Genomic DNA, 25,105 nt, shown 5'->3' with positions numbered 1-25,105 from the left:
AACAGCGGTCTCTTCCGATGGTGAACTTGTGGTTGTATGTGATGAGAGTTGAGTCAATTTGGTGTGCCAAGATACTAATTGGGTGATTGATTTTGATGCTTCATTTCATGTCACTTCAAGAGCCGATTTCTTCACTTCCTACAATAAAGGAGATTTTGGGTGTGTTCGTATGGGAAATGAAGATTTGTTGAAAATTGTTGACATGGGTAATATTTGCTTGGAAACAAGTGCTGGATGCAAATTGGTGCTTAAAGATGTGAGGCATGCGCCGGACATTCGTCTGAATTGATTTCTACCGGAAAGTTGGATGATGAATGCTACAACAACCATTTTGGTAATGAAAAATGGAAGCTCACGAAGGGTTCTCTTGTGGTGGTTAAAGGGTACAAGACTTGCTCACTTTACACGATGAAAGGAAAAATTAGTATGGGGGTTTTGTAAATACACTTGATGATGCCTCTACCGAATTGTGGCACAAGAGGCTTGGGCATATGAGTGAAAAGGGGATGCACGTTCTTGCCAAGAAAAAGCTCTTACCCGATGTGAAAGGTACCCCTCTTAAAACTTGTGTTCATTGCTTGGCCGGTAAACAAAATAGAGTTGCATTTCGTTTCAAGTCTTTTACTAGAAAACCTAATGTATTGGACTTAGTTCGTTAGAATGTTTGTGGTCCCTTGAAAGTTAGATCTCATAGTGGTGCACTTTATTTTGTTACCTTTATTGATGATCATTCGAGAAAATTATGGGCTTATCCGTTAAAAACTAATGATCAAGTTTTAGATGTGTTTAAAGATTTTCAGGCCAAGGTTGAAAGAGAGATCGGGTAGAAGTTGAAATGTGTTCGTTTCGACAACGGTGGTGAATATCTTGGGCCGTTTGATGAATATTGTCGTAGCCAAGGCATTAAACACCAAAAGATAGTAAAAAAAACTCCTCAACAAAATGAAGTCGCCAAGAGGATGAACTGCACTATGGTGGAAAGGATGCGATGCATGCTTTCACATGCGAAATTGCCAAGGTCTTTTTGGACGGAGGCAATGAGGACGGCGGTTGATTTGATTAATTTGTCACCTTCGGTTCCTTTGAATGGCGATGTTCCGAAAAAATTTTGGTCGGGTAAGGATGTCACTTATGATCACTTGAGGGTTTTTGGTTGACGGGCATTTGTTCACATTCCGAAAAATGAAAAGTCCAAGCTTGATGACAAGGCAAGACAATGCATTTTTCTTGGCTATGGGCATCAGGAATTTGGTTATAGATTGTGGGATCCGGTTAACAAGAAAATCATTCAGAGTAGAAATCTTATCTTTCTTGAATTGTCCAATCCGGTTTATTTGTTTGATTTTTCCCGATTTGTTTTGGTGATCAGAATTGTTTATTCTTTAGAAATCATTTAGAACATTAATCGCGTCAAAAATCATATTTGATCGGATACTGTTTTATATGCTTTAGGAACATATTGTATATTGCGGAAATTGAAAAGTGAAGTTCCATAACATGAATCGGAACCTATTTTCCAAAAACTAGCTACAAACAAGTAGGAGTAAAGTCTTTCTCCTTTCAAAAACTCTAAAATCACACATGGTGTATGTGTGTGGATCCCATAAACCATGTAAATGTCTGTGTACAAGTGGTTGATTACGCATATGGTATACTACCACATACAAACCATGTGACATTGCCATGTGACATTTTCCATAAATAAAAAGATCATCACCCACAATGTAGGTTACTCATCGTCACCCAATCACTCAACTAAAGTGAATGAAAATATCCGTACCGTACGATTTGTGCTATGTAAATGATTCTGGAATCACATAAGCCATGCCCCGTGGTCATATGGTACCGGAACACTGAATGTACACGGGGAAATTAGTGTTGTTATGATCATGTCATTTGACATTTGCCAGTGTGTCTCATTTGCTCCGACTTTTTGAATCTTTTGATCCTTTGGGAAATTCATTAGACCAAATCAAACCAAACCCATCAATATAAAAGCTGTCTTGGATCTGCAGATTTTAACTACTTTACCATTTGGAGTCTCTCGTTCGTTTTCCGCAATCTCATCAAAGCCGCTCCCGCTTTCTCGTCCTGTCATCTGACTCATCTGTCTCTCGATCCATCCATTGATCTTAGAGGTCTAGTCTAGGATTCAAACCCACATTTCAAAGAATTCTTGCGTACTGAATTAGGATCTGCATCACCAAATTTTGCTGCTCCTTTTCGTCTACTTGGGTTTTGCAACAATTTCCAGCTTTTTTAATCTCTCTTTTTTTATTTATTTTTGGTAACTTAACCCTTTCATTACAGGCAAACAAACCCAAACATAAAACATAACCTTTACAAACAGTCAGGTCAAAAAGGCCAAAGCAAAGCAAGAAAGCAAACAATGCTACAAGAAGCAACAAAACTCAACTGATCTCCTACAAGACTAACTCGAAGCCAGAATACTGGAATGCACATTCCAGGCTTTCCAGCTCCTGACCAACAGTCTATTCTCGTCATTGGGCTTTATCTAGCTTTTTTAATTAATCTCTTGTTTCATCTTTTCATTTAGTCGAAGTATTCTGTCAATCTCGTGTGTGTGTTTTGTTTTCCCTATTGGTTCAATTTGGTAACTGTGTGTCAATGGCTGCGCCTACGAACAGTGGAGAGTCGGACATGGCTACTGAAGATTTCTGCTTGAATTTGTCGCCCTACTTTCCCGTAGGTGGTCGCAGCTGTGCTTAACTCCGTCGCCGCCACAGTCTTTCCTACCCTCGTCCAGTTCAATGGTCATGCAGTATCAAGGGTCTAACCAATCCATGGACGATCCGCCACAAAATCAAGAGCATGATGACATCGTCGACCTGGCACCGTACTTGGCCACAGACTCGGCGTTGTTGCCGCTGCAGCAGCAGCTACGTAAGAACTGGAGCGAGGCGTCCTCAGATTGGAGGCCAAGTGGAGGGGGAATTATGACGATGAACAATCAGGGCTTTGAAGAATCGAATATGGGTTTTGAGGAATTCGAGGAGATGATGATGAGCTGTTTCTATTTTCCTCCGTCGCCCACAAATTTCCCTCTGTATCGGCCGATGCCAAGTGTTTTTTTCGTTTCTAATGAACAGGAGAACATAAGCTTGGCGTTGTCTTGTCAGCACATACTTGAGGACAAGAGCGGTGCGTTGCATGTGATCAACGGGGAGGACGGCGAAGACATCAGTGACCTGCTGTTCCACGGCTTGAAGTCTTACATGGATAACAAGTTCGGTGAACATTTGGATCAAATAAAAAGGCCGGCGGGTGTGTTGCCCAAAGGCGTGGAGTCGTTGATGGTTAATATATCGGAACAAAAGGACTACGATAAGAGAGAAGTGACATTAAGGCGGATCAAGTGGTTGGAACAACACGACGAGGACATGGTTGACCAGCCGTTCTTCAAAGTTGAGTGCGTGGTGCAGCAACTAATTCAAAACAGGGGCGGTGAGTTGGATGTTATCTTAGGAGGGGGAGTTTTAACAATCAACGGGCTGGAATGCAGAGACGGTCAAGGCTCGCCAATAACTCCAGAACCATTGGTTATTCGTCAGGCCAAGGGCTCCTTTAAAGTGTGGCTGGGACAAGACGGCCAGTGGGCTGCCGAGCTTCGTTCCATGGTGAATCGCCTCAACATTGGCAGTTTCACAACCATGGAGGATGCCATCTCAGCTTATGAGGTGGTAGCAAGGTGGAGTGGATGGATGGATCTTACTGGTTTTCCTGGACTCTTTGAAAATGAAAACAAATCAAAATTGTCGTTGCAGTTGCCACGTACAGCCCAAGAATTGAGCCCAGTTGAGGCAGTTGGAACTAGCAGTGAGGGAACAGGGGATTATGTAATAGCAGATCAGGCTCGGTTGAATTCCGATTGTTTGGGAAAAAGGAAAACAGAGGAAAAGAACCCAGGGGGAGAGAGAAGAAGCAAGAAAACAAATGGAGTTAGAATAGCCATTCCTCTAGAGGATATCTTACAAACCAATGGAATGAGTCTTAAAGAAGCTGCAAATCATCTTGGAGGTACGCATACATACACTTCTCCAAGAAATGAAAACCTCAATTTTGTTCCTGTTTTCCCCCCCAACTAGATAGGTTAGAAGAGCGTATAAAGTACTCCAAACTCCTAAATGTGTAGGACTTAGGAAAATGTTGATATAGCACCTCTACAAGCAGGGCAACTATTTTCGAGAATCGAACTCATGATCTTTGTCACAAGCAGCCTAACTTTTTCGTGCTCTAAAGCTAAAATAAAAATTGAGGCTCTTTATGAACTTTTACAAACAAAATATAGATTGAGTAGATAAATTACCTTTCAAAAAATAATACAAAATACTTAAAAATTAGTTGAGCAATACCAGGTTTTAAAAGAATCACTTAAATATCACTATTCTCCAAAAACACAAACATTATGAGATTTTAAACGCATCATTTAAATATCACTCCTCTTGTTTAGTAGTAAAGTATTACTTATGTCCGCATAATGAAATTATCAAAAGTCCCTTCAACTTTCAAAACATTTTCTAGCTTCACGTAGTATATTTTCGAGCATTCATGATCTAAATAATATAATTTGTTCGCATTAAACAAAAAAAAAAAAACACAAAACATTCGTCGCTTGCAGTGGCGACTCTAGAAATTATTCTTCATTGGGTCATTCGTGAATTCAAAGTTAAATCGCTTTACAACATATAGTTTTTCATTAATCAACAAATAATATTTTTCCCAGAAATTGAAAATTAAATTATAGATACGCATATGCATTATATTCATATATTATACGGTAAATTTACAGGAGTACTCTCTCCCATTCAATACTATAACGGCTAGCTTTTAATTAAGTGAAATCCTATGTCAATACTTACACACAACTCAGAAGAATACGTACAATTACTGTTAATTAATTTACCTAGTAACAAAAATGCTTTTAGTTTCTATCATGCTCTGTCCCGTTCGCAGTTGAAGACCTCAATTTTACAAGTTTTATTTGGAGAAAAACACAAAAATATACCAGAAAGAGAAGAAGAAACGAAGTGCATACAAACCCTACGACATAAGAATTAAGAATTGTGGTAGCTAATGCAAGTGAAAGGTGATATGCTCTGAATGCAATTTCTTTTCTTTTTTTACTCAAACATTTATTTTGTCGACATTGAAATTGGAAATGAGAGTTCGAGTTGATTTGGTAGGATAAATATTGAGCTTTTAATTCTTCCTTATTGTAGTTAGTCAATCTTCACTGAAGTATGCTTGTCGGGAGTATGGTATCTCCAGATGGCCACCTCGCAAGCTTATGACTCAATCTCACCCCACCGAAACTCCTGCGGTTGTTGATCAAGAGGGAATCCCACAATTGAATTCTGATACTTTGCCTTCTGATCAAGCCTTGGCGGCTCCTGTTGAGAAAATCACTAGTGTCGTTATAAAAGAAATTCTGCCTCCACCGTTTTCGCCGACAGCTCGACAAGAGAGCCTAGATGAGGATTTTTGCAATTTTGAAGCTGAGGCAGTTGGAATCGGGAGTGGGGGAATAGGGCAAAGTGAAATGGAAGAGGGTCAGCCCAATTCCAGGTATTTGGGAAAAGAGAAAAGGAAGGAAATGACCCCAAGAGGAGAGAGAAGAAACAAGGAAAATAGCGGAGTTAGAATTGCAATGTCTTTGGAAGAGATCTTACAAACTAAGGAAATGCCTCTTAAAGATGCTGCAAAGCATCTTAAAGGTACACATTTTTCAAGGAATGAAAATCTCGATTTTGTTGGTAATATCTTTGCTTAATTGTTATTTCCATCTAGATAGATTTTTCTTTCAAAAACTTACCAGTAAAACTTTTCAGAGCCAAACATGCTACAACCATATATGCTCTGTATGGGAGCATCAACATGCATGGAGACCTGAATTTTCCCATATTTGAAGACCCAACACAAATATGGTTACATTAACTTTAGCGGAAGACTCTTTAAAAATAGGAAAAGTCTACAATTCACATTCTTTAAAAAGGTGTACCATATGCACTTATTTTATGGTTCATTCATAACATTTTAGTGTGTTTTGTAACTTTTGTTCTAGAATTCATAACCTTTCAGCAGCACGATTCGTAACATTTTCATTATGATTCATAACATATTGGTGTATCTTGTAACTTTTATACGATTTATAACTTTTTAGCAGTATGATTCGTAACATTTTTTCTATAATTCATAACATTTTTGGAGGTGCATATGATACACACCCAAATAAGGGGTGCGTATTATATTCTTTCCCTTAAAAACATACCTAGTGGATTGAGAACGCATGCTGATTTGTGTATAAGTTATGGTGACTTTTAATTAAAAGAGGGTTTTGTTTCCAGTATTTCATGCAATTTTTAGAGGTATAAATGGTTCGTAAGTATGATATCTCAAAGATGAAACCAACCATGGTTCAAAACTGTAACCAAATCATAGTCAAATGGTTTGAATTGGTCCTGTTCGTCATTACTATCATGGATACGATGGATAGGTTTTTGGGTTTTCCAAATATTCGATTTGTATCTATTGATTTGGTTTCTAGTTTAGCACAGAACGGACTAACCGGCAATGTTCACCCCTGCAAAATGGAGATTCATTCTCCATTTACATGAGAACCGTGTATAACCTAGTCTATGTGTTTCTATTGTATCTAAAATATAGGTACCGGTACCATTAAATAAGTGTAATAAGTACTTTTTTCAGATATCAATATCCCATATATTTCTCAGAGGGGAATTTGAGTTTCAAAAATGAAAGGATCGAATCTTTAAAAGGTAGATACGCACTGGATGTGACTTAATTTTGAAGTCTGCAAAATGGAGATGTGGAGTGGAATTACTGACTTAATATTCCTCATTTTTGTAGTTAGCCGATCCACACTGAAGCGAGCTTGTCGAGAGTATGATATCCCCAGATGGCCACCTCGCGGGGAACACAAGCTTATTAGTCAATCTTGCCCCAACGAATCTCCCGCGGTTGTTGATAAAGAGCAAATCCCACAACTGAATTCTGATATGCTTCTGCCTTCTAATCAAGTCTCAGCTACTATTGGCACAAAAAGTGTGATTGTGAAGGCAAGATTTGGTACAGCTACGATGAAGTTTCAGCTGTCTTGGCCATGGGGAATGGTAGAGCTAAAAGAACAAGTGAAAAAGAGGCTGGGAGACGAGTCTGAAAATTATCACATTAACTACAAAGATGAGGACAATGAGTATATTATGATAGGTTGCGATGAGGATTTACAGGATCACATCTCCCGTTCTAACCTACTGGCCACCAATTTGATTGAGGTATTTCTTCAGCCAAAGTAGCTAATGAATCTCGCATTGACCAACTTATTTTTCTTCAACTGTATTAAGCGTGTAGTATTTACCCCTCGTATTCGCTTTCCACTGTATTAAGTGTTTAGTTTTCCAGATCTATTGGATATGAGAAGTGCATCTAGAAAATAACTTGGTTTTTGAGTTGCTTTTAAATGTAGCGCTTCGCAAGGTATGTTGTCGGCTGTGTTCTCCGATTATATATGGCTTTTGAATTTTTCCAGTTTTTTTTGTGATGAAGATCGGCAACGGAGAAAGGGAGACGGAACAACAATGCTAGAGATGCTTTGTCTTGTAATAGAATTATCCACACTCACATAGTTCATGGATCCCATTGAAACACGTCATGTGCGATCAAAATGTTATGTGAGTATGGAGCATTTGCGACCCTGTTCGAGTGGGAAAGCACTCACTGACATAAGGACCACTGACCACAACCTAATGAGAAGAAGGTAAACAAAACTCAAACCATTAACTAAAACGAATCTGGCAAAAACTTCACTCCATAGAACTGAATTTCAACTATCCAGATGCTAGAAATAGCATATCCCAAATGAAGAAGAAAATTACGGACCACCTTTGTCTGGTTTTGGTTCTGGTTCTAGGTCGGCTAAATATTTTTTTCTTCTACCATGTCTATATCATTGTAAGAAGGAATCATGTCATACCATCCTACACAAAAAGTCAGTTTTCTAATATGTATCCGAAATCAACTATGGAGTAATAAACTATCTGGTTTCATTCATTCCCCCTTGTACCATTAGACGACAACAGACGAGTGATCCTTTTGCCAACCATTGTTAATTAGAGCCCGTATGTAGTTCCTACCCTACTTGTTAGGGCTGGATTGAAGGAGACAAAGCGACAAAACAATGTTTGAGAAGATGGGGTTGCCTCATCATTCTCATCAAAAGCAGTTGGGCTTGCAGATGATCCAGTTGTACTTTAGGTCAATTTTTTCGGGGTGGCACATTTGGAAGCTGGGAACCACATCCTTTTATGGGTGTGTCCTACAGAATTTCCCTTCAAACTATTTCTCCTCAAATAATTGAAGTTACTGGAGGAAATGTGGAGAGACTGGGATGCGTCGTGAGCAGATGTAATCAAATGGCGCAAAATGAAAGTTGACATGGTTCTAGTTTTGAGGTGTGAGTGGATCAAACTTGGATCATGACTATATCTGCACAAACCAGTACAATTTTTTAAAAATTTCTTACTTCTTTTTTGGTCTGATAAGGTGATCTTTTGATCAGTTGTTTAAAGTTGAAATTATAGGAGAGTGAAGCGCTTGTCCAGCAATCTTGTGGATCCCTTCAAGCTGGACAATATGGTATATCCCTACCACCGATTCCACCCATTTCCACCATCTCTCGACCTTTAAAATGTGTGCAAAATTGGGGTTGAAATTCGGATAATGTCCCCATCCTATATCCTTAAACTGCAAGCTAGGGTTCGGTTCGTATATATTTCTTGTTCTGACTGCTTATACTTGGTTCGTGGGGGATGGCTATTCCTGTTCACAGTTCTCTGTGCAGCAGCTATTCATTCTACTCGGGAAAGGACTTTTCAGCGTGATAGTTCTCAGTCGGTGAAGACTCACATCCGTTGCGCCCTGACTTAGTTGACTTTAAGAAGCAACAAAGTTACGATCTTTCAAGACAATATGCCAATTTATAGCTTTATTGTCTTCAAATGTAGCTTTATCATCTGATGTTCTAATTCTTCTTTAGCCAGAGGCTAGTGAACACAAGAACCGAAGGGGGCGAGGGCCTTCTGTTGTCTCTCACCATCTAGGTCCGTGACCAATCCAATGCTCTATGTGAAATAGGTAAGGAAGAGCGGGTATATGAAGGGTGGTAAAAACTTGATCCGGTCCAATGAGTAATCCAGTCATCCCTACCTATTACTTTGCCTCTGGACATACATAATATATAACTTTTATGATACTACTATATAATATATGCATACAAGATGAATTGGGGTTCCAGCTCTCCTCTTCTTGTCTGGGCCTTAACTTAAAATCAAAGGCAACTCAAATGTGTTAAGCTTTGCACGAATTTTCCTTTAGATGATTCCAGTCGTTAAGCTAAGGAAGGACTCAAGTCAGTAAAGCATACCCATGGCTTGACCCTGCTGCTGCTGATGAAACTCCTCTTCAGTCTCAACCGAGACCATAATAGCAGGACGGAGCTTGCAGCCTTTATTATCATTATCACACTAGCAGGACCTTTGATTCCTACAACCAAATGGTTTGAGGCACCTGGGATGACCTCTCAATACATGAAAGGGCGATTCATCTATTTATTTGACCCTAGTTCACAAGAAAGAGTCCTAAGGATAGAGCCCTTTGTTTTGCAGCTATGGTAGAATGAAATTCTTCTACTCCGCCAGGTGAGCCAGTCAGCGGGTTACTAGGAAGAAGGGTGGGAGCGATCTACTGAAGTTGGTATCAGCTGAAGAACGATCATGAAGAAGCCCCTTCCACACTTTGTTTATTTATCCCTTGCTGCATTAGTTAGACAAAAAGCAACCGACTGGCCCATAAGAAGAGGACAAGCACCCACGAGGAGGGGTAGATTGGGTTTGCTCTCACAGATCCACTGAGTCATGTTCCCACAGAGTGCACTAACTACCAATGGCTACAACTATTTACTATATATGGAAGGAATGAAATAAGAGGCTGTTTCAAGGGTTGCATTTTGGGTGCCTCTGCTCTGGGAGCTGTGATCATCGAAGAGGTCAGAGCATGCCTCTGTTCGTGGTGGAATTTGAAGCCTAACGCTGCTATAATATAGGCTTTTTGTTAGAACCTGGAATCTTAGTACCAGGGTTCTTAGTTCTTTCTTTGTAAGTATAAAGTTGTTTGCTTCCTGTTGTGCTTCCCTCCCTAGCTAGTTAGCTGGGTATGGGTACGCTTGATGTAATTGACTAGGATTTCCTCTTGTCTTGGTTTGGTAGTAAAACTCTCTCTCTCTGCAGAAACCAGTACAAGTTTTCTTACTTCCTTTTCTGGTCAGATAAGGAGATGTCTACCAATCTTCTTTTTTCGGTCAGTGGTTTTACGGGTAGGATTTGTACCGGATTGAGGGCATGTCTAGCAATCTTCTGGGTCCCTTCAAGAGATAGAATAGGGTATATGCCTAACCCCAATTTCACCCATTTCCACCATCTCTCGACTACCAAAACGTGCGCGAAATTGGGGTTGAAATTCTGCTAGTGTCTGTTGTGGTGCGAATTCAAGTCAAGAAAATCGTTCTTCAGGCAAAAAGGACAACAAAAAAGTGAATAGTGTATTTATTATTTGATATTATTACTATTAAGGAGAATTAATTCAATTACGTCTATATATTGGTGTTTGTGGTAAGGTGGAGAACGTGAAACATAGAGGAAGAGAGTTCTAGAGATTATATCCCAAATTGAATGAGAGCAAGTGCCTTGGGATAATCTTATATAGGAGTAGTAATATTTTTCTTTAGTTATGGGCTATTCGGTTCATAATTCGTTCAAATCTTCTATTGATCATGGACATCGGATCAAGGATGAGAAAAACTTGTAAGCGTTCGGATTGAATCTTATGGCTAGTATACTCTAGATGTACGTATTTTCATGAGGAGAGGAATATTAATTAGGCTTAAGACATTTCCTTACATTACTCTCTATCGCACAGGTTAGTACTTTCACTTGTGATATTTTCATGTTTATGTGTTTTGAAAAATGAAAAGTAGTAGTAGAAAAGTGGGGTGAATCCTCAATTAATTCTTTTCACACCAAACCCATCACTAAAAGGGGTGATATAAGGGCCCATTTGTCGGATGGATAAGGTTTTTGATGAACAAAAAGAACAAGGTTATAGAGATGTATATGTTATTAGTGAGATTAGCTAAGATGGAGGATTAGCTTATGCGGGGTTTAAGTAGTACTCTCTTTTATTGATGGGTGGATAGGAGTGGATGATGTATAAATTTACTTAATTGTCCTCATTAAATAATTATGTTGGGTATAAAAAAAAGATTTAAGGGTCAAATATAGTCTTTCCCCCACCCATATAAGCTTATTCTAAGGTGGGGTGGAATTAGCTAAGGGCCTAAGGCCCCTCCATAAACATAAGCTCTCCCCTTTGTTTCCCCCTAACAAACACATCTCCCTCCTTTATCTCCCTTTCTCTCTTGTCCCCTTCTAACACCCCAACACACATGCCGAGGGTCTTGGACTTTTTTTTTTATTATTATTTTTATATTTGTGTAAAGTGGGGATAACTTTCACATTAGTTATTCAAATTTCTTAAAATTATACCATTGGGAAGATACAGATGATTTCGTTGACATAAGTCTTAAGATTAAAGAAATAAGTTTTTAAAAATAGTATATTTAGGATAAGTGGTTGGAGGGAAGATATTGGGGGGAATCTTTGGAGGGAATTTTAATTTAGATATGAAAATGGGAATTTGTGATTCGAGTGACAATGAACCGTGAAAGTCTCTGTGTGCATTTTTTAAAATTAAATAAAGATAAAAAATAGAGATGTGGGTCTATTGAATATGGCTTGTCTGCGGTCAAAATTGGACTGTAGATGTGCAATTTAAGTGATCACAACCGTCGGATGAAGTTTTTAAGGGTTCAGATTTGTTTTCAATTTATGACCGGTGATAAACGATTATGACCTGTAATAAATTCAATAAATCTGAATCATTGATTTTCAAGATGAACGGTTCAGATAGAATCGCACGCCCTTCTCTGCAGTGACTGCAAAGAAGCCGGATTCCTCTCTATTTTAGTGACTGGCATTGACAATGCTAGGAAAAACACTGCCTCATCCCCTTAATTTTTTCTGAAAGTTATTGTTTTGTCCCTATTTAAATTTTTTTGATATTTATTAATTTTGTACCAAATAATTTGAAATTATTGATTCGTCTCTAGCCTAAAGCACAGAGTAATTTCCATCGTTTCCTTACACGCTAAGAAGAATTCAATCAAAAAGAAATTAAATAGGCATCCTATATGAGAGACTTATTTAGGTGTCCATCCATATAGGTTTGAATACTTAAGTTTTCATCCTTAAAATGTATTCTTGTCCTATTATACCCTTATATATAAATATAAATATATATATATATGTATATTTATTAATAACACTGATATATACGGTTACCATCTCCACAATTTTAGAGATTAGGCACAATCCAATTTCAAACTCACCTCCCTCTGTTGATCCCGAACCCAATTCAAACCCACCCCCTTTGTGGATCCCGAACCCACTCCCCCTCCCCTCAAGCATCGCCGCCCCGTCGACGTCAACATCCGCCCTTCACTTGCTAACGTGGCAAATCCTTTTTTGCGTCGGCAATTTGACGGCGGAAGGCCCCTAATGCTTCATTGGCGCTGGTGTGCCTCGATATTGTCGAGGAGGACGTGGCCAGATCTAGATCCATTTACTGCGATCAGTGCCAAGTCGTCGGTGAGTTTGTCTACCGAGTCATCACCAGTTCTTCTCCTTACGTCAATATTTTATGGGTCAAGCACTATGGGGTTAGCCGGGTTCTTCTCCACCGATTCGTTGTTTCGCCCGTCCACGGGTCGTCGTCCAGGAATCTCGTATAAACCTCAAATACTTATGGCTCTTTTTCAAAAATCATACACGTGTATGTGGGCATAATTGTGATACAGGAAGGCAGTGTTCTAAATGGCAGTCAAGTTGGCCCCATAAGTATTATGTTTGATTTTTGTCATGTTTGTGAATTGATAATATTTTGTTCATCTATCTCGATTGAAATCTACACTTCTCAAAATTTGTCATGTTTTTTGATTTTTGTCATATTTTTTATTTGATCATGTTTTGTTCATCTACCTCGATCGAAATCTACACTTCTCGAAACTTGTCATGTTTTCTGATTTTGTCGTGTTGTTTAATTGATCTTGTTTTGTTCATCTATCTCGATCGGGTTTTGCCATGTTTTGTGAATTGATCACGTTTTGCCATGTTTTTTGGCTTACACATTCGTTTTTGTAAGAGTCGTATTTTCTTTTTAGATTTTAGGGGATTGAAAATATGAGAGAAAAAATTCAAAAGATTAGGTGGGAGAAATATTTGAAAGAGGAGAGAGAATTGAGATAATTAGAAAAGATTAAGAAAAAAGAGAGATTTGAAAAATTAGGAGAAAGAAAGGGTAGTTTAGGATTTAATTGAATTTGAGGATGGAAAGATAAGTATTTAAACACATTAGGATGAACACCTAAATAAGTAGGATAAAAAGGATGGCTAATTAAGTTCCCCTTCAATCAAGTAACTGTTTGAACTCAGCCTTTTTGGCTTGTACTCATTTGCTCCGACTTTATGAATCCTTTGGGAAATTCACGAGACTATATATAAAAGCGGCTGTAAGGGTCTAGAGTTTGTTGACAAAGTGTACTACTTCACCACCTGGAGTCTGTCGTTCGTTTCCTCATCAAAGCCGCTTAGGATTCAAACCCTATCATCATCTTTGTTTCTCTCTCTCTCGAGATCGATCCATTGATCTTTTTAGAGGCCTATTAGGATTCTAACCCATATTCAAAGAATTGGTTCAATTAGGATCTGCGTTGCCAATTTTTGCCCTTTTAGTTGGGTTTTGCAACAAATTCCAGCTTTTTTAAATCACTTGTTTCTTCTTTAGATTTGGGCCAAATATTCTCTCGATCTCGTGTTTTTATTCTTTTCTAATCTCTTGTTTTGTCTTTTGATTGGGGCGATAACATATTCTCTCGAACCCTATTTGTTGGAATTGGTAACTGGGTCGATGGCTACGCCCAGTAACGGTGGAATATCAGACGAGGCTACAGAACATTTCGAAGTGACATATTCGTCGGAATTCGTAAATGGGTCGATGGCTGCGTCCAGTAGCGGTGGAATATCGGACGAGGCTACCGAACATTACGACGTGACCTATTTGTCGGAATTGGTAAATGGGTCCATGGCTGCGCCCAGTAACGGTGGAATATCGGACGAGGCAACCGAACAATCCGACGTGACCGATTTGTCGGAATTGGTTAATGGGTCAATGGCTGCGCCCAGTAACGGTGGAATATCGGACGAGGCTATCGAACATTTGGACGTGACCTATTTGTCGGAATTGGTAAATGGGTCAATGGCTGCGCCCAGTAATGGTGGAATATCAGACGAGGCTATCGAACATTTCGACGTGACCTATTCGTCGGAATTGGTAACTGGGTCGATGGCTGCGCCGGGTGCGCCCAGTAACAATGGAATATCGGATGAGGCTATTGAAGATTTCGACGAGACCATCTTCTTCAATTTCCCTCCATCGCCCTTGCATATCCGTGCATTGTCACCACCACGGCCTGTTCTACCCCGTACATTGTCACCACCACGGCCTGTTCTACCCTCGTCCAATTCAATGGTTAGCCAACCAATGGAAATTCCGCCACAAATAGAACAGCAGGAGGACATCCTTGGCCCGTACGGTTTTTTCCAGCTGCTGAAACAGCAGCCTCAGTGGATGAACTTGCTGCTAGCGCCGATGCTGCTGCGGTTGCCACTGATGCATCTGCAGGGGCTGCTGCAGCTGCTGGCACCGATGCTGCTGCGGTTGCCACTGATGCATCTGCAGGGCTGCTGCAGGAGCTACACCAACCGCTGGTGTTTAGCTTACTGGAACTGTAGCTGCTGCAGGTCCTGGAGCTGCATGGGCTAACGCAGGTGAAGAAGCAGCAGAAGTGGATATTGTCGCTGCCGAGCCACATGCAGGAGCCGCTGCTGCAGCAGTGGGTGCTCTCGTTGTCGGATCTGACACGGGGGACGCTGCAGCAGATCCTGCTGTCTTTGAGTGAGGCCACGGTAGATGATGAAGTTGGAATTGGGGATGTGGGAACAGGGGGAGGTGAAAGGGAAAAGGGTGAAAAGGAAAATGTTCAATTGAGTTCTGGGTGGTTGGGAAAAAGGAAAAAGACGGCAAAAACTCCAGAAGGAGAAAGAGGCAGCAAGAAAACTACTGGAGGTAGAATTGCAATTCCTTTGGAAGGCATCCCACAAACTAAGGATATGCTGCAATGAACCTAAACGGTATGCATATATACAGGGTACCAAGAAATAAAATCTCAATTTTGTTCTTGTTTTTTTCTTACTAGATAAACTAGATGGGCGTACCCGTACCCAAACTCCAGCATAAGTCGAACTCTTTACCATTTCTGGAAATCGAACTCATGACCTTCATACAATGGGACAGCTTCACCACTGCGCCATATCCGCACTTCTTCACGTAGATAGACTCTTCTCATAAAAACTTCCGACTCCGATCATGCTCGGTATGGGAGCTCGAATTCGGAGACCTCAATTTTAGTTTCTATATTGGTAGACCAAACGCAAAACTACACACAAAAAATGAGAAAGGAAGTGCACACCAACCCTGTGTGCATAAGATCGCTACTGTTGAAAATGTGTTGACAATATTATTAGGAGATCGATACATTCTGCAAGGATAAGATAGAGAAACTAAATCTTGACATTTTAGAAGGAAAGTTGAGTTCGAGAAATAAATAAACGACTCTTAGAAATGGAGAAGGAAAGTTGGTATTTCTGTTCTTTACTCCCCCTTGAGATTGCTTCCCCCAGGTGTTAGGCTCTGAATTTACCTGGTATAAGTGGGAAAGTGGCTTTACTCAACCGTGAAATGAGTCACGGACTCGCCACAAAGTCCTGGACACAGTCATTAACAAAGGGAAATGGAAAAAAAAAAATGAGAACTGTGGTTAGTGAACGTGAATGATGATATGCTCTGAATTCAATTTTTTTGTTGAACATTTTTTGTAGCTCTTGAAATTGGAAATGTGGGTTGAAGTTGCTTTGGTAGAAGGATATTGAGCTTTTTGATTTCTTACATATTGCAGTTAGCCGATCCACACAACTGAATCCTGATACTGTGCCTTCTGATCAAGCCTTAGCGGCTACTATTGACATCAATAGTGCTGTTGTAAAGGAAATTGTGCCACCGTTGTTTTTGCCGACAGCTCGACAAGAGAACCTAGATGAGGATTTTGGCAATGGAGTTGAGGCAGTTGGAATGGGGAGTGAGCGAACAGGGGAAAGGAAACGGAAGATGGCCATTTAAACTCCAGGTACTTGGGAAAAGGGAAAAGGATGAAAATGACCCCAAGAAGAGAGAGAAGAAACAAGAAATCCACTGGAGTTAGAATTGAAATTCCTCTCGAAGATATCTTACAAACTAAGGAAATGCTTCTTATAGATGCTGCAAAGCATCTCAAAGGTACGCATAAGTACACTTCTTCAAGAAATGAAAATCTTAATTTTGTTGGTAATATCTTTGCTTGTTATTTCAAACTGGATAGACTTTTCATTAAAAAACTGTAGCAAAACTTTACAGAGTCAAACATGCTCCAACCATGCTCTGTGTGGGAGCTTCAAGACTCAAAAAAAAAAAAAAATGGATACATTAACTTTGTGGGAACACTCTTTAGAAACATGCTCAAAAACTCAACATTTCAAGGTCTATCTCTCTCCAACCATATTCTGTATGGGAGCATCAAAATGAAGACCTTGATTTCAATTTCCATATTTGAAGACTCAACTAAAAATTGGATACATTCATATTTAAAAATATGCTCAATTCATAGAGGATATATGCTGAATTTTAGTAATTTTTGGTGGCTTTTACTGGAGCTCGTTTTAAAAAGGGTTTTGTGTTGAGCATCTGATGCGATTTGTAAGTGGTATAAATAACTCGTACGTACAAAAACTAAACTTAAAGATAACAGTGGTTCAAAACTGGAACCGAATCATAGTCAAATGGTTAGAATTGGTCTGGTTCGTCATTTTCATGGATATAATATGATTCTTGAAACATTCAATTTGCACGACTTGGTTTGGTTTTTAGTTCAACACGAAACTGAACTAATACAAGCCATGTTCACCCTTGAAAGTGGATATTCAATCTCCATTGTATTTGAGAAATGTGTATAACCCTAGTCTATGTACATCTAATCTATCAAAAAAAGTAAGTCCATTCGAACAGTATTGCAATTACTTCCTTTTTTGGATCTAGTGTAGTAATTAATTACTTGGAAAATCATATTAATATCCCATATACCTTCAAGAAGGGATTTTCGAAAAGGAAAGATTGAATCTTTAAAAGGTAGAGACTACCAATAATACTAGATGTTGAAGTCTGCAAAATGTAGACGTAGGTTGGAGCTACTCCATAGAAGAATTTTGAGCTTCTCGCTTCCTATTTTTTGCAGTTAGCCGATCTACGTTCAAGCGAGCCTGTCGGGAGTATGGTATCGAGAGATGGCCACCTCGCAAGGAACGCAAGCTTATCAGCCAATCCCACCCCAACGAATCGGTTGTTGATCAAGAGCGAATCCCACAATCGAATTCCGATACGCTGCTGCCTTCTGCTCAAGTCTCGGCTACTATTGCTACAAATATTGTGACTATAATGGCAAGGTATGGAGAAGCAAGAATAAAGTTTCAGCTGTCTTGGCCTTGGCGAAAGGTAGAGCTGAAACAACAAGTGAAAAAAAGGCTGCCACTCGAGGCTGGAACTTATTATATCAAATACAAAGATGAGGACGATGGCTTGACTTTAATAGCTTGCGATGATGTATAGAGGATTATATCTCCAGTTCTAGCCGGCTGGGCACCCATTTGATTGAGGTATTTCTTGAGCCCAAAGTTGCTCATGAGTTTCGTGTTAACGAACTTTAATCTCAGTACTTAAGTACTTACCCCTCTGAATAGTTTACTGTAGAAGTTGTTGGTTGTACAGTCCAGATCTATTGCAGAGGAGAAGTGCATTTAGAAATTCTCCAATAGTTTATCGCCTCAAAATTTATTGCTTTAGCACTTACCCCTCTGAATAGTTTACTGCAGAAGTTGTTGGTTGTACAGTCCAGATCTATTGCACAGAGAAGTGCATTTAGAAATTCTCCAATAGTTTATCGTCTCAAAATTTAGTGCTTCAAATTGTATGTCTTACAAAGATGAGGTCAACGAGTTGGTTTTAATAGCTTGAGATGAGGATTTACAGGATAACAAATCCAATTCCAGCCTGCTGGGAACCAGTTCGATTGAATCAAAGTGTCCGTTTAATTACGTTGACTAACTTGAATCTTGCTAGTTAAGGATTGCCCCTCTTTTCTTTTGTAAATTATTGTAATTATAGTGTTTATCCTAAGATCACATGTTTGGTTCAAAATCAATCTACATAAGCGTATTTTGTCATATACGTTGCACAAAAGTGCATTTCGAGATTCTCAGTTGCTTGGTATTTGAGTTGTTATTGTGATACTGTTACTGGTTTTTTAATTTTCAGTTTTATTGAGCTTTGTTCGTGCTAAAGAATGGTAAGGGAGAGGGCACAACAATGATAAAGGATACTTTGTCTTGTAATAGACTTCTCCACGCTCACATACAGTAACACTTAGTGTGGGATCCAAAAGTCATGTGAGAATGTAGTATTTTCGTTTTTGTTCGATAGGGAAAGCATCTAAGAGCATCCGTAGTGGAGTAATCAAAACCAAAAAATTGCTAAGATTAGCAACGTTTGCTAAAAAAAAGAGCTCACATTGAAATAATCAAACTTAGCCACCTCCACGAATCTAAAGGAAGTCAATCATAATCCTATGATTCCCTCAATCATAGTCCCATGATTCCCCCAATCATTTCCCATAATTTGCTCCACAATTTGTACCAATTAGTGATATTCATTCCTTGTAATTAGCTCATGTAATCAACTATATATAGACTAATGTACAGAGTACCCACAACGGGGGTCTTTCATTTCTTTTACCTTGTTTTCTCGTTCATGGTATCAGAGCTCGTGACGATCAATCATGACTAGCGAGTTAACTCCAGCTTCCAAATCATCTACTGCCTCCTCCTCTAATAACCTCTCTCTCCCTATCTCCTTCAACATCTCTCATCACTTCAACACTCAAATGGACCGAAATAACTATTTGTGCTGGCGTTCACAGTTTGAGGATATATTGGATTTACATGATCTCAAGGATGTTGTTTCTAGCCAAACAACTACTCCTCTCAAGAGACTTGAAGGTGGTTCTGTAAATCCAGCGTACTCTAAGGACAAACTCGTTCTTAGTTGGATCAAAGCCACGTCTTCACCCTCGATTCAAACGCTGCTCCTCTCTTGCTCAACGGCTTATGAAGCGTGGACCCTTCTGGAAAAAAGGCTTTCTCCTCTATCCAAAATTCATATCCGTACTCTCCGTGATCGAATCCGCAATTTAAAGATGGATGCGGAGAAACCTATTGGAGATTTCCTACTACAAGCCAAATCTATCGCTGACTCTCTTGCTGCGGCAGGATCACCCATCTCAGATTCTGAACTTATTGACTATATCATTGATGCTCTTGGTGGTGAATACAAGGAGTTCATCTCGTCTCTCCATCTTCGCCCCACAAATACCTTTGACGACTTCTATGATCTTCTTCTTCAAGAGGAACACCTTCTTAAAAGGATGACATCTCTATCTTTATCCACTGGAGCCGCCCTTGCTGCTACTCGCCTTCCCCAAAATCAACCGTCTTCTACCCATAAGCTGGTCCAAAATTCCCGTCATAACAATAACCAGCCGCACCAAAATTTCCACCATAACAATAACCAACCGCACCAAAATTTCCACCATAATAATAACCGAGGTCGTGGGGGGCGTAGTGGAAGAGGGGGCAACAGGTATCACTCTGGAGATAATCGGCATCCACCTTCTACACCTCTCACACTTGATAATCGTCCTACACTTCTACCTACTCCAACTTATCGCCCTCCATTCCATTTCTCTCCACTTTGCCAAATCTGTAACCAGCAAGGTCATATTGCAAAAGTTTGCCCCGACCGTGGGAACTTTGCTTACGCGGCCGAGTCTACAACAAGTGGAACCTTGTCGGCTTCTGATCTTTCTAATCCAAATTGGTGCTTGGATTCTGGAGCAACACATCACATGACCTCATCCACTTCTAATCTCTCAAATGCTGAACCATATTCAGGTACTGATTCTATTGTAATTGGTAATGGATCACAATTGCCTATTTCTCATATTGGGCAAGCTGTTCTACGTACTCCTGCCAAATCTTTGTCGCTAAATGGAGTTTTGTGTGTACCTGCCATTAGAAAAAATCTCTTATCCATTCGACGTTTTTCTCACGATAATAACTGTTATTTTGAGATGGATTCTAATGGTTTTCGTGTGAAGGACAACAAGACTGGGCAGATTCTTCTCCGTGGCAGTAGCTCCGCCGGCTTATATCATATCCATGCCAATCCATCTATTTCTGGTCGTTTAGTCTTCTATGTCCTCCTCCTCCTAAATAAGAAACACTTTCGCTCGCCACTCTCAGTGGACGATTTTGCCCTTTGTGGTTTTGGCTTGTTGTTGGTTTTTTTATTGGGCGAAATCATAATTTCACTTCTTGGATTTCTGGGCTACATGTTTGTTTGTTGGGCCTAAGCATGGAGTACGTGGCTTCATTGTGTCCAGCCAGGTATAGCCCTTCAACTTTACTTTCCCATTCTCTCTCTCTGAACCGAATCACACCACCACGCCATTGCTCCCTCTCCCTCTCTCTCTCTCCCTAGAACGAAATCCTCATCGCCATCACGCCAGTACTCCGTGAATCGGAGAAGATAAGGGACGTTGAGTTTGAGAGATTTCGGGAATGGAAACATCAAATCGCGATGAGAAGGTTGCACGACTCTTCCCCTGGACTTGTATTTCAACGCGGAATTTGAATTGCATGTAGGTGGGTTTCAAATTGCATTGATTTTTGGTGAATGTGCTTATGCTCCATGTAGGGGCTTTCTACCTGAAAATATTGCTTGGGAGATTTTTTAGTGATAGTGTCTTAATTTTGGTTGAAAATTTTGCATTGACCGACGGGATGTTTTTATGTGCAGGTCGCGATACATGCATTGATGGACTCGCGATTTTGTTGACGAATTTACCATAGGATACCAACGGGGCTACCATGGTTTCTAGGGTTAATTGCACGAACTTGTTATGGGAGGAGTTGGTTGCTCAGAACAAGTGGTGAGTTTAGTTTATGGTTTGGTCCCCCGTTCATTACTAGAGTATACATCTTTGATTTTTGCTACTTTACTGCACTATAGGTGATTTGTTGTTTTATTTTTCCTATCTTTTTCAGCAATTTAGCAGATTTGCAAGTCCTGAAATTGTTGGTAAGTTTCCAAAAGAATTTCGTATTTGCGTGAATGTTTTCTTTCAGCAAGATTGGGTTTTTAGGTTAGTCTGTTGTTAGTGTTCATTGTTAGGTTAATTTTCAACTTGTTATTGGCGATGCATGTTGGTTCATCGTTTTCTTTTCCAGATTTTTTGGTCAATTTCCTGTGTCGTCTTAAAATAGTTTGTTGACACGCTTAGAAATCTGACTCTCGCCTTGGTACTAAACAACTATATTGTATATGATTGATTATCTGGTTAGAAGCAGCATCTTGAATTTTACTACACTTGCAAAGAATTTTTGGAAGCAATTTTCTTTGATAATTCTCGGTAATTGGGAAAACCAATTGAATTCTTGCCGTTTTCTTTTCACCGTTTCCTTTTGATTTTTTGTAGAGCTTTGTTTGTTTGGGGAAAAAATCAAACCTTTTGTAATCAATAAAGTTTGTAGTTATTGGAGCCTATGCTTCCTAGCTAGATTTTGACACTATCTATGCTAGATTTTAAGTACCTGCACCAAGCGCAATGGACTTGAATACCATGTGAGTATATTTCGGACATGGGTGATAGAACATATTCACAATATATAAATTAATTTGAGCCTATGTAGTGTTGCTTTGATAGTTCTATGGAAGAGTCATTTTGAGTTTCTAAGATGATTTTGAATATTTCTTTGAAATGGACGATATTGAAATGGGCATTGGAATTTATTTCAGTTTTGTACGCGATTTAGCCAAAGGATGTGTATGGATGGAAGAATGTTTTGTTTACATTACGCCTCCGTGCACTCATGAGTCTCACGCTTATTCTCGCACCCACGGTATATTTGCCCCTTTCTCGTTTTCATTGTTGTACAAATATTAAAAAAAGCTGACTCAATGAAAAAAGAAAATCCCAAATCATATGCAATGCATGCCCCATCGTAATGTTTGTTATTGACTAATGTTTGGTGGGAAAGGGTGAGGGAGGGGGGAAAGGGAACTTTTTAATTCAGCCGGTATTGTTTTACAATGGAAATTGTGGGAATTGGTGAGAAACAAACTTGTTGGTCTCTAAGAAAGAACGAGATTGCTCAGTAAATTCAAATGTCAAAAAAGAAAGGTCATTCCCATTCTTATCTCTGATGCTTTCCTTTCTAACTCATCAAACATGATCATGTGAAAACCCAATCCTTTCTTTTAAACTGACTAAAATGGTGGAGAGAAGGTTTTCTGTGTGTGATAGTTCTGTTTTAAATTGAAATGGACTGAGAGTCTAGGGTAAAACATCCTGTATAAGCAAAAACAATTTTTTTTTGCTTTGTTTTTTAATCTGAAAGAAACACAAACTAATAATGCCTATATACTCTGTTTGATTTTGTTGTCAGAATATGGAGAATGCAATGGTAGTGTTGAAATCTAATGTTGTTGATCTTGCCATGGGAATGCAGATCCATATACATGGGTTAAATACGTGTCTAGCGAGCCCATACTTCCCAACCAACCCAATGAAGGAATGAGAAAATCGGAATGAGACAAAAGAGGGCATTTATATTGGTAAGAGTCCTTTCACTCATTTGTAGGTATTTTTTGTCCACTTTTCAGCCCAAAGCTCTTACTTTATTTATTTTCCATTTTTATGCTTTTAGAATCCTATAAAAGATCAGATGAGAAAAGGAAATTGAAGAGTTCAGTGTTTTATATATCCCTTACGGTTATGGGATGTCCTAGAATCGTCGTTCGAAATGTCCATGTTTACTTTGTTTTCATTTATTGTCATAACTGCGAAGGGCAAACATCAAAGAGCTCACATTAAACTTTAGACTTTCTTCTTCTCAAAGTAATGCCATTTTTATCGACATTGGTGTTTGATCTATTGCGCTTGCGTTTCTGAGCTTTAATAAGATACTGGCATTGGAAAAATAGCTATTCGCAATCTTGTACTCAGAAGTTATTTTCGTGTTGTTGTTTAGAGCTAAACTGCTGCATTAGGTGTTTTTTTTGAGCTCTTTCGACTACCTCAACAACCTGATTTCATTGTGAGCACTGCTATGTGTACCAAGGCAATTTTTTGGTACACTGGGGTGAAAAGAATGGAGTGACTGCAAATTTCAGAACCTTTTGTGAGAATACCAAGGCAAAAACATTCATTCTTGAAGACCTTACTAAGACTGGAAAAGAAAAGAAGGTTCCTTTCGCTCTCTTAACATGTTAAGTTCTTGTACACACAACAATTATACTTCGTATTGAAAGTTGAGTAGCGGGGTGAAATCAAATAGCTATATGAAATTTTTGTGTCCCTAACTTATATTGCTCTCTTTGCAGCTAAAAGATTTTGAGTTGATAAAAGGTGTAAACCTTGACCCAATACCATTTGACATGGACTGAGATCTTCTCACCCCCAATTTCCAAGAAGAAGAGGGACAAGTTTCTCAAATACTATCAGGTAAGCTCCTCTAATCTATGCACTTAGATTGGTCAAAGACTGAGACAAGTGGAGAAGTACCATGTAACAATGTTTGGTTATTCAATAACTAATTTACGTGTTTTGTAGCAGCCTATGTTTCAAGGAGTGCTTCTGGTTTCTGACTTTATTATTTGTATACTTAGAGTCTAGAAGATCAACATTGTGTGGGGGGCTCATCATTGTGTTCTGAACCCCGTAACCTAATGAAGTGGGTAGGAGTATTGTTGGCTATGAGAATGTCCATGATGAAATCCAAGCTGACTAAGTGAAACGCCTTCATAAGATCAACCTTTATGGCGCACCGCGGGGAACCTTGAAGCCTATCATTCAAACATTCCAGTTTTGTTGTCTCTATATTTTTTGATAGTTGATTTCACTTACATTTACTAGACTCAAATACTTGTACAATTCCACAAACATTCAACATCGCTCTCCTCGACAGGCATAAACAACTGACACACTAAGAGCTTTTGCTATGTCTAATTAGAATAAACTCTACCTTTTGCTATGTCTAATCCTTTGGCAATTGTTTAAAAAATCCTATAGCCAAAGTCATGCAAGTAGCTGAATAACTTGAAACCTTTTTTTTAGTGCAAAAGCTTATCTAGGCCGTAACTTCTACAACTACCAACTTTTGATCATACACTTGATCAAGCTTATCCATATAACCTTTGCTATGATCAACAACAGCCATAACTTAAACGAAATCCAAAACGCATCTATACAACGGGCATGAATGACGTGCTGTGCACGTCGGCATGCACCTAGTGGTGAAAAGACGAATCAAGATGTGTGGCATGCTCGTCTTCGTCATACCTCTCATGGAGTTTTTCGAGTGCTACATCAAAAATTTAAATTACCTGTTGTTGGCAAGATTAATCCTAATAAAATTTGTCACATCTGCCCAATGGGCAAGTCATGCAGACAACCATTTTTGGCTCGGAATTTTAATGCTAAAAACCCACTTGATCTCTTACATATGGATTTATGGGGTCCTGCTCCGATCATTTCACATTCTGGTTATCGTTATTATCTCTCTATTGTGGATGATTGTACTCGCCATGTATGGATTTATCCTCTTGTACGGAAATCTGATGTTCTTTCCACTTTCAT

General features: G+C 39.3%; 2 protein-coding genes and 1 long non-coding RNA gene across 7 annotated transcripts in view; all 3 read left to right on the top strand.

Moving 5' to 3' along the window:
- Positions 1-18,501, top strand: part of LOC131315521 (uncharacterized) — a 36,757-nt gene extending 18,256 nt beyond the window's left edge. Inside the window, exons 2-5 of one of the 3 annotated variants that reach the window (XM_058344627.1) lie at positions 2,711-4,038; positions 5,241-5,735; positions 6,727-6,797; positions 6,889-7,023. In XM_058344627.1, the coding sequence (XP_058200610.1) occupies positions 2,711-4,038; positions 5,241-5,735; positions 6,727-6,764 (1,861 nt within the window). In that variant the 3' untranslated portion in view covers positions 6,765-6,797; positions 6,889-7,023. Of the gene's footprint in view, positions 1-2,710; positions 4,039-5,240; positions 5,736-6,726; positions 6,798-6,888; positions 7,531-17,590 lie in introns of those variants that run through there. The other 2 variants (XM_058344626.1, XM_058344625.1) reach the window with 2 other exon arrangements.
- LOC131315536 (uncharacterized) lies at positions 13,624-16,407 on the top strand. Its single transcript, XM_058344646.1, has 2 exons — positions 13,624-15,333; positions 16,223-16,407. The coding sequence occupies exon 1, from the start codon at positions 14,116-14,118 to the stop codon at positions 15,028-15,030; it is 915 nt and encodes a 304-aa protein (XP_058200629.1). The 5' UTR covers positions 13,624-14,115; the 3' UTR covers positions 15,031-15,333; positions 16,223-16,407.
- Positions 18,502-20,800: 2,299 nt separating the features above from the next.
- Positions 20,801-24,531, top strand: LOC131315547 (uncharacterized). 3 transcript variants are annotated; one of them, XR_009196811.1, is made up of 7 exons: positions 20,801-21,110; positions 21,265-21,397; positions 21,513-21,546; positions 22,264-22,367; positions 22,977-23,082; positions 23,851-23,971; positions 24,083-24,447. It is a non-coding gene; the product is annotated as an uncharacterized LOC131315547 (long non-coding RNA). The 3 variants fall into 3 exon arrangements; XR_009196812.1 differs by lacking the exon at positions 22,264-22,367 and having other exon boundaries at positions 20,808-21,110; positions 24,136-24,531; XR_009196810.1 differs by lacking the exons at positions 22,264-22,367; positions 24,083-24,447 and having other exon boundaries at positions 20,812-21,110; positions 23,851-24,063.
- Positions 24,532-25,105: the final 574 nt, after the last annotated feature.

The sequence above is a fragment of the Rhododendron vialii genome, chromosome 2a, assembly GCF_030253575.1.
Source record: "Rhododendron vialii isolate Sample 1 chromosome 2a, ASM3025357v1".
Lineage (NCBI taxonomy): Eukaryota > Viridiplantae > Streptophyta > Magnoliopsida > Ericales > Ericaceae > Rhododendron > Rhododendron vialii.
This window is presented reverse-complemented; position numbering and strand designations above follow the sequence as displayed.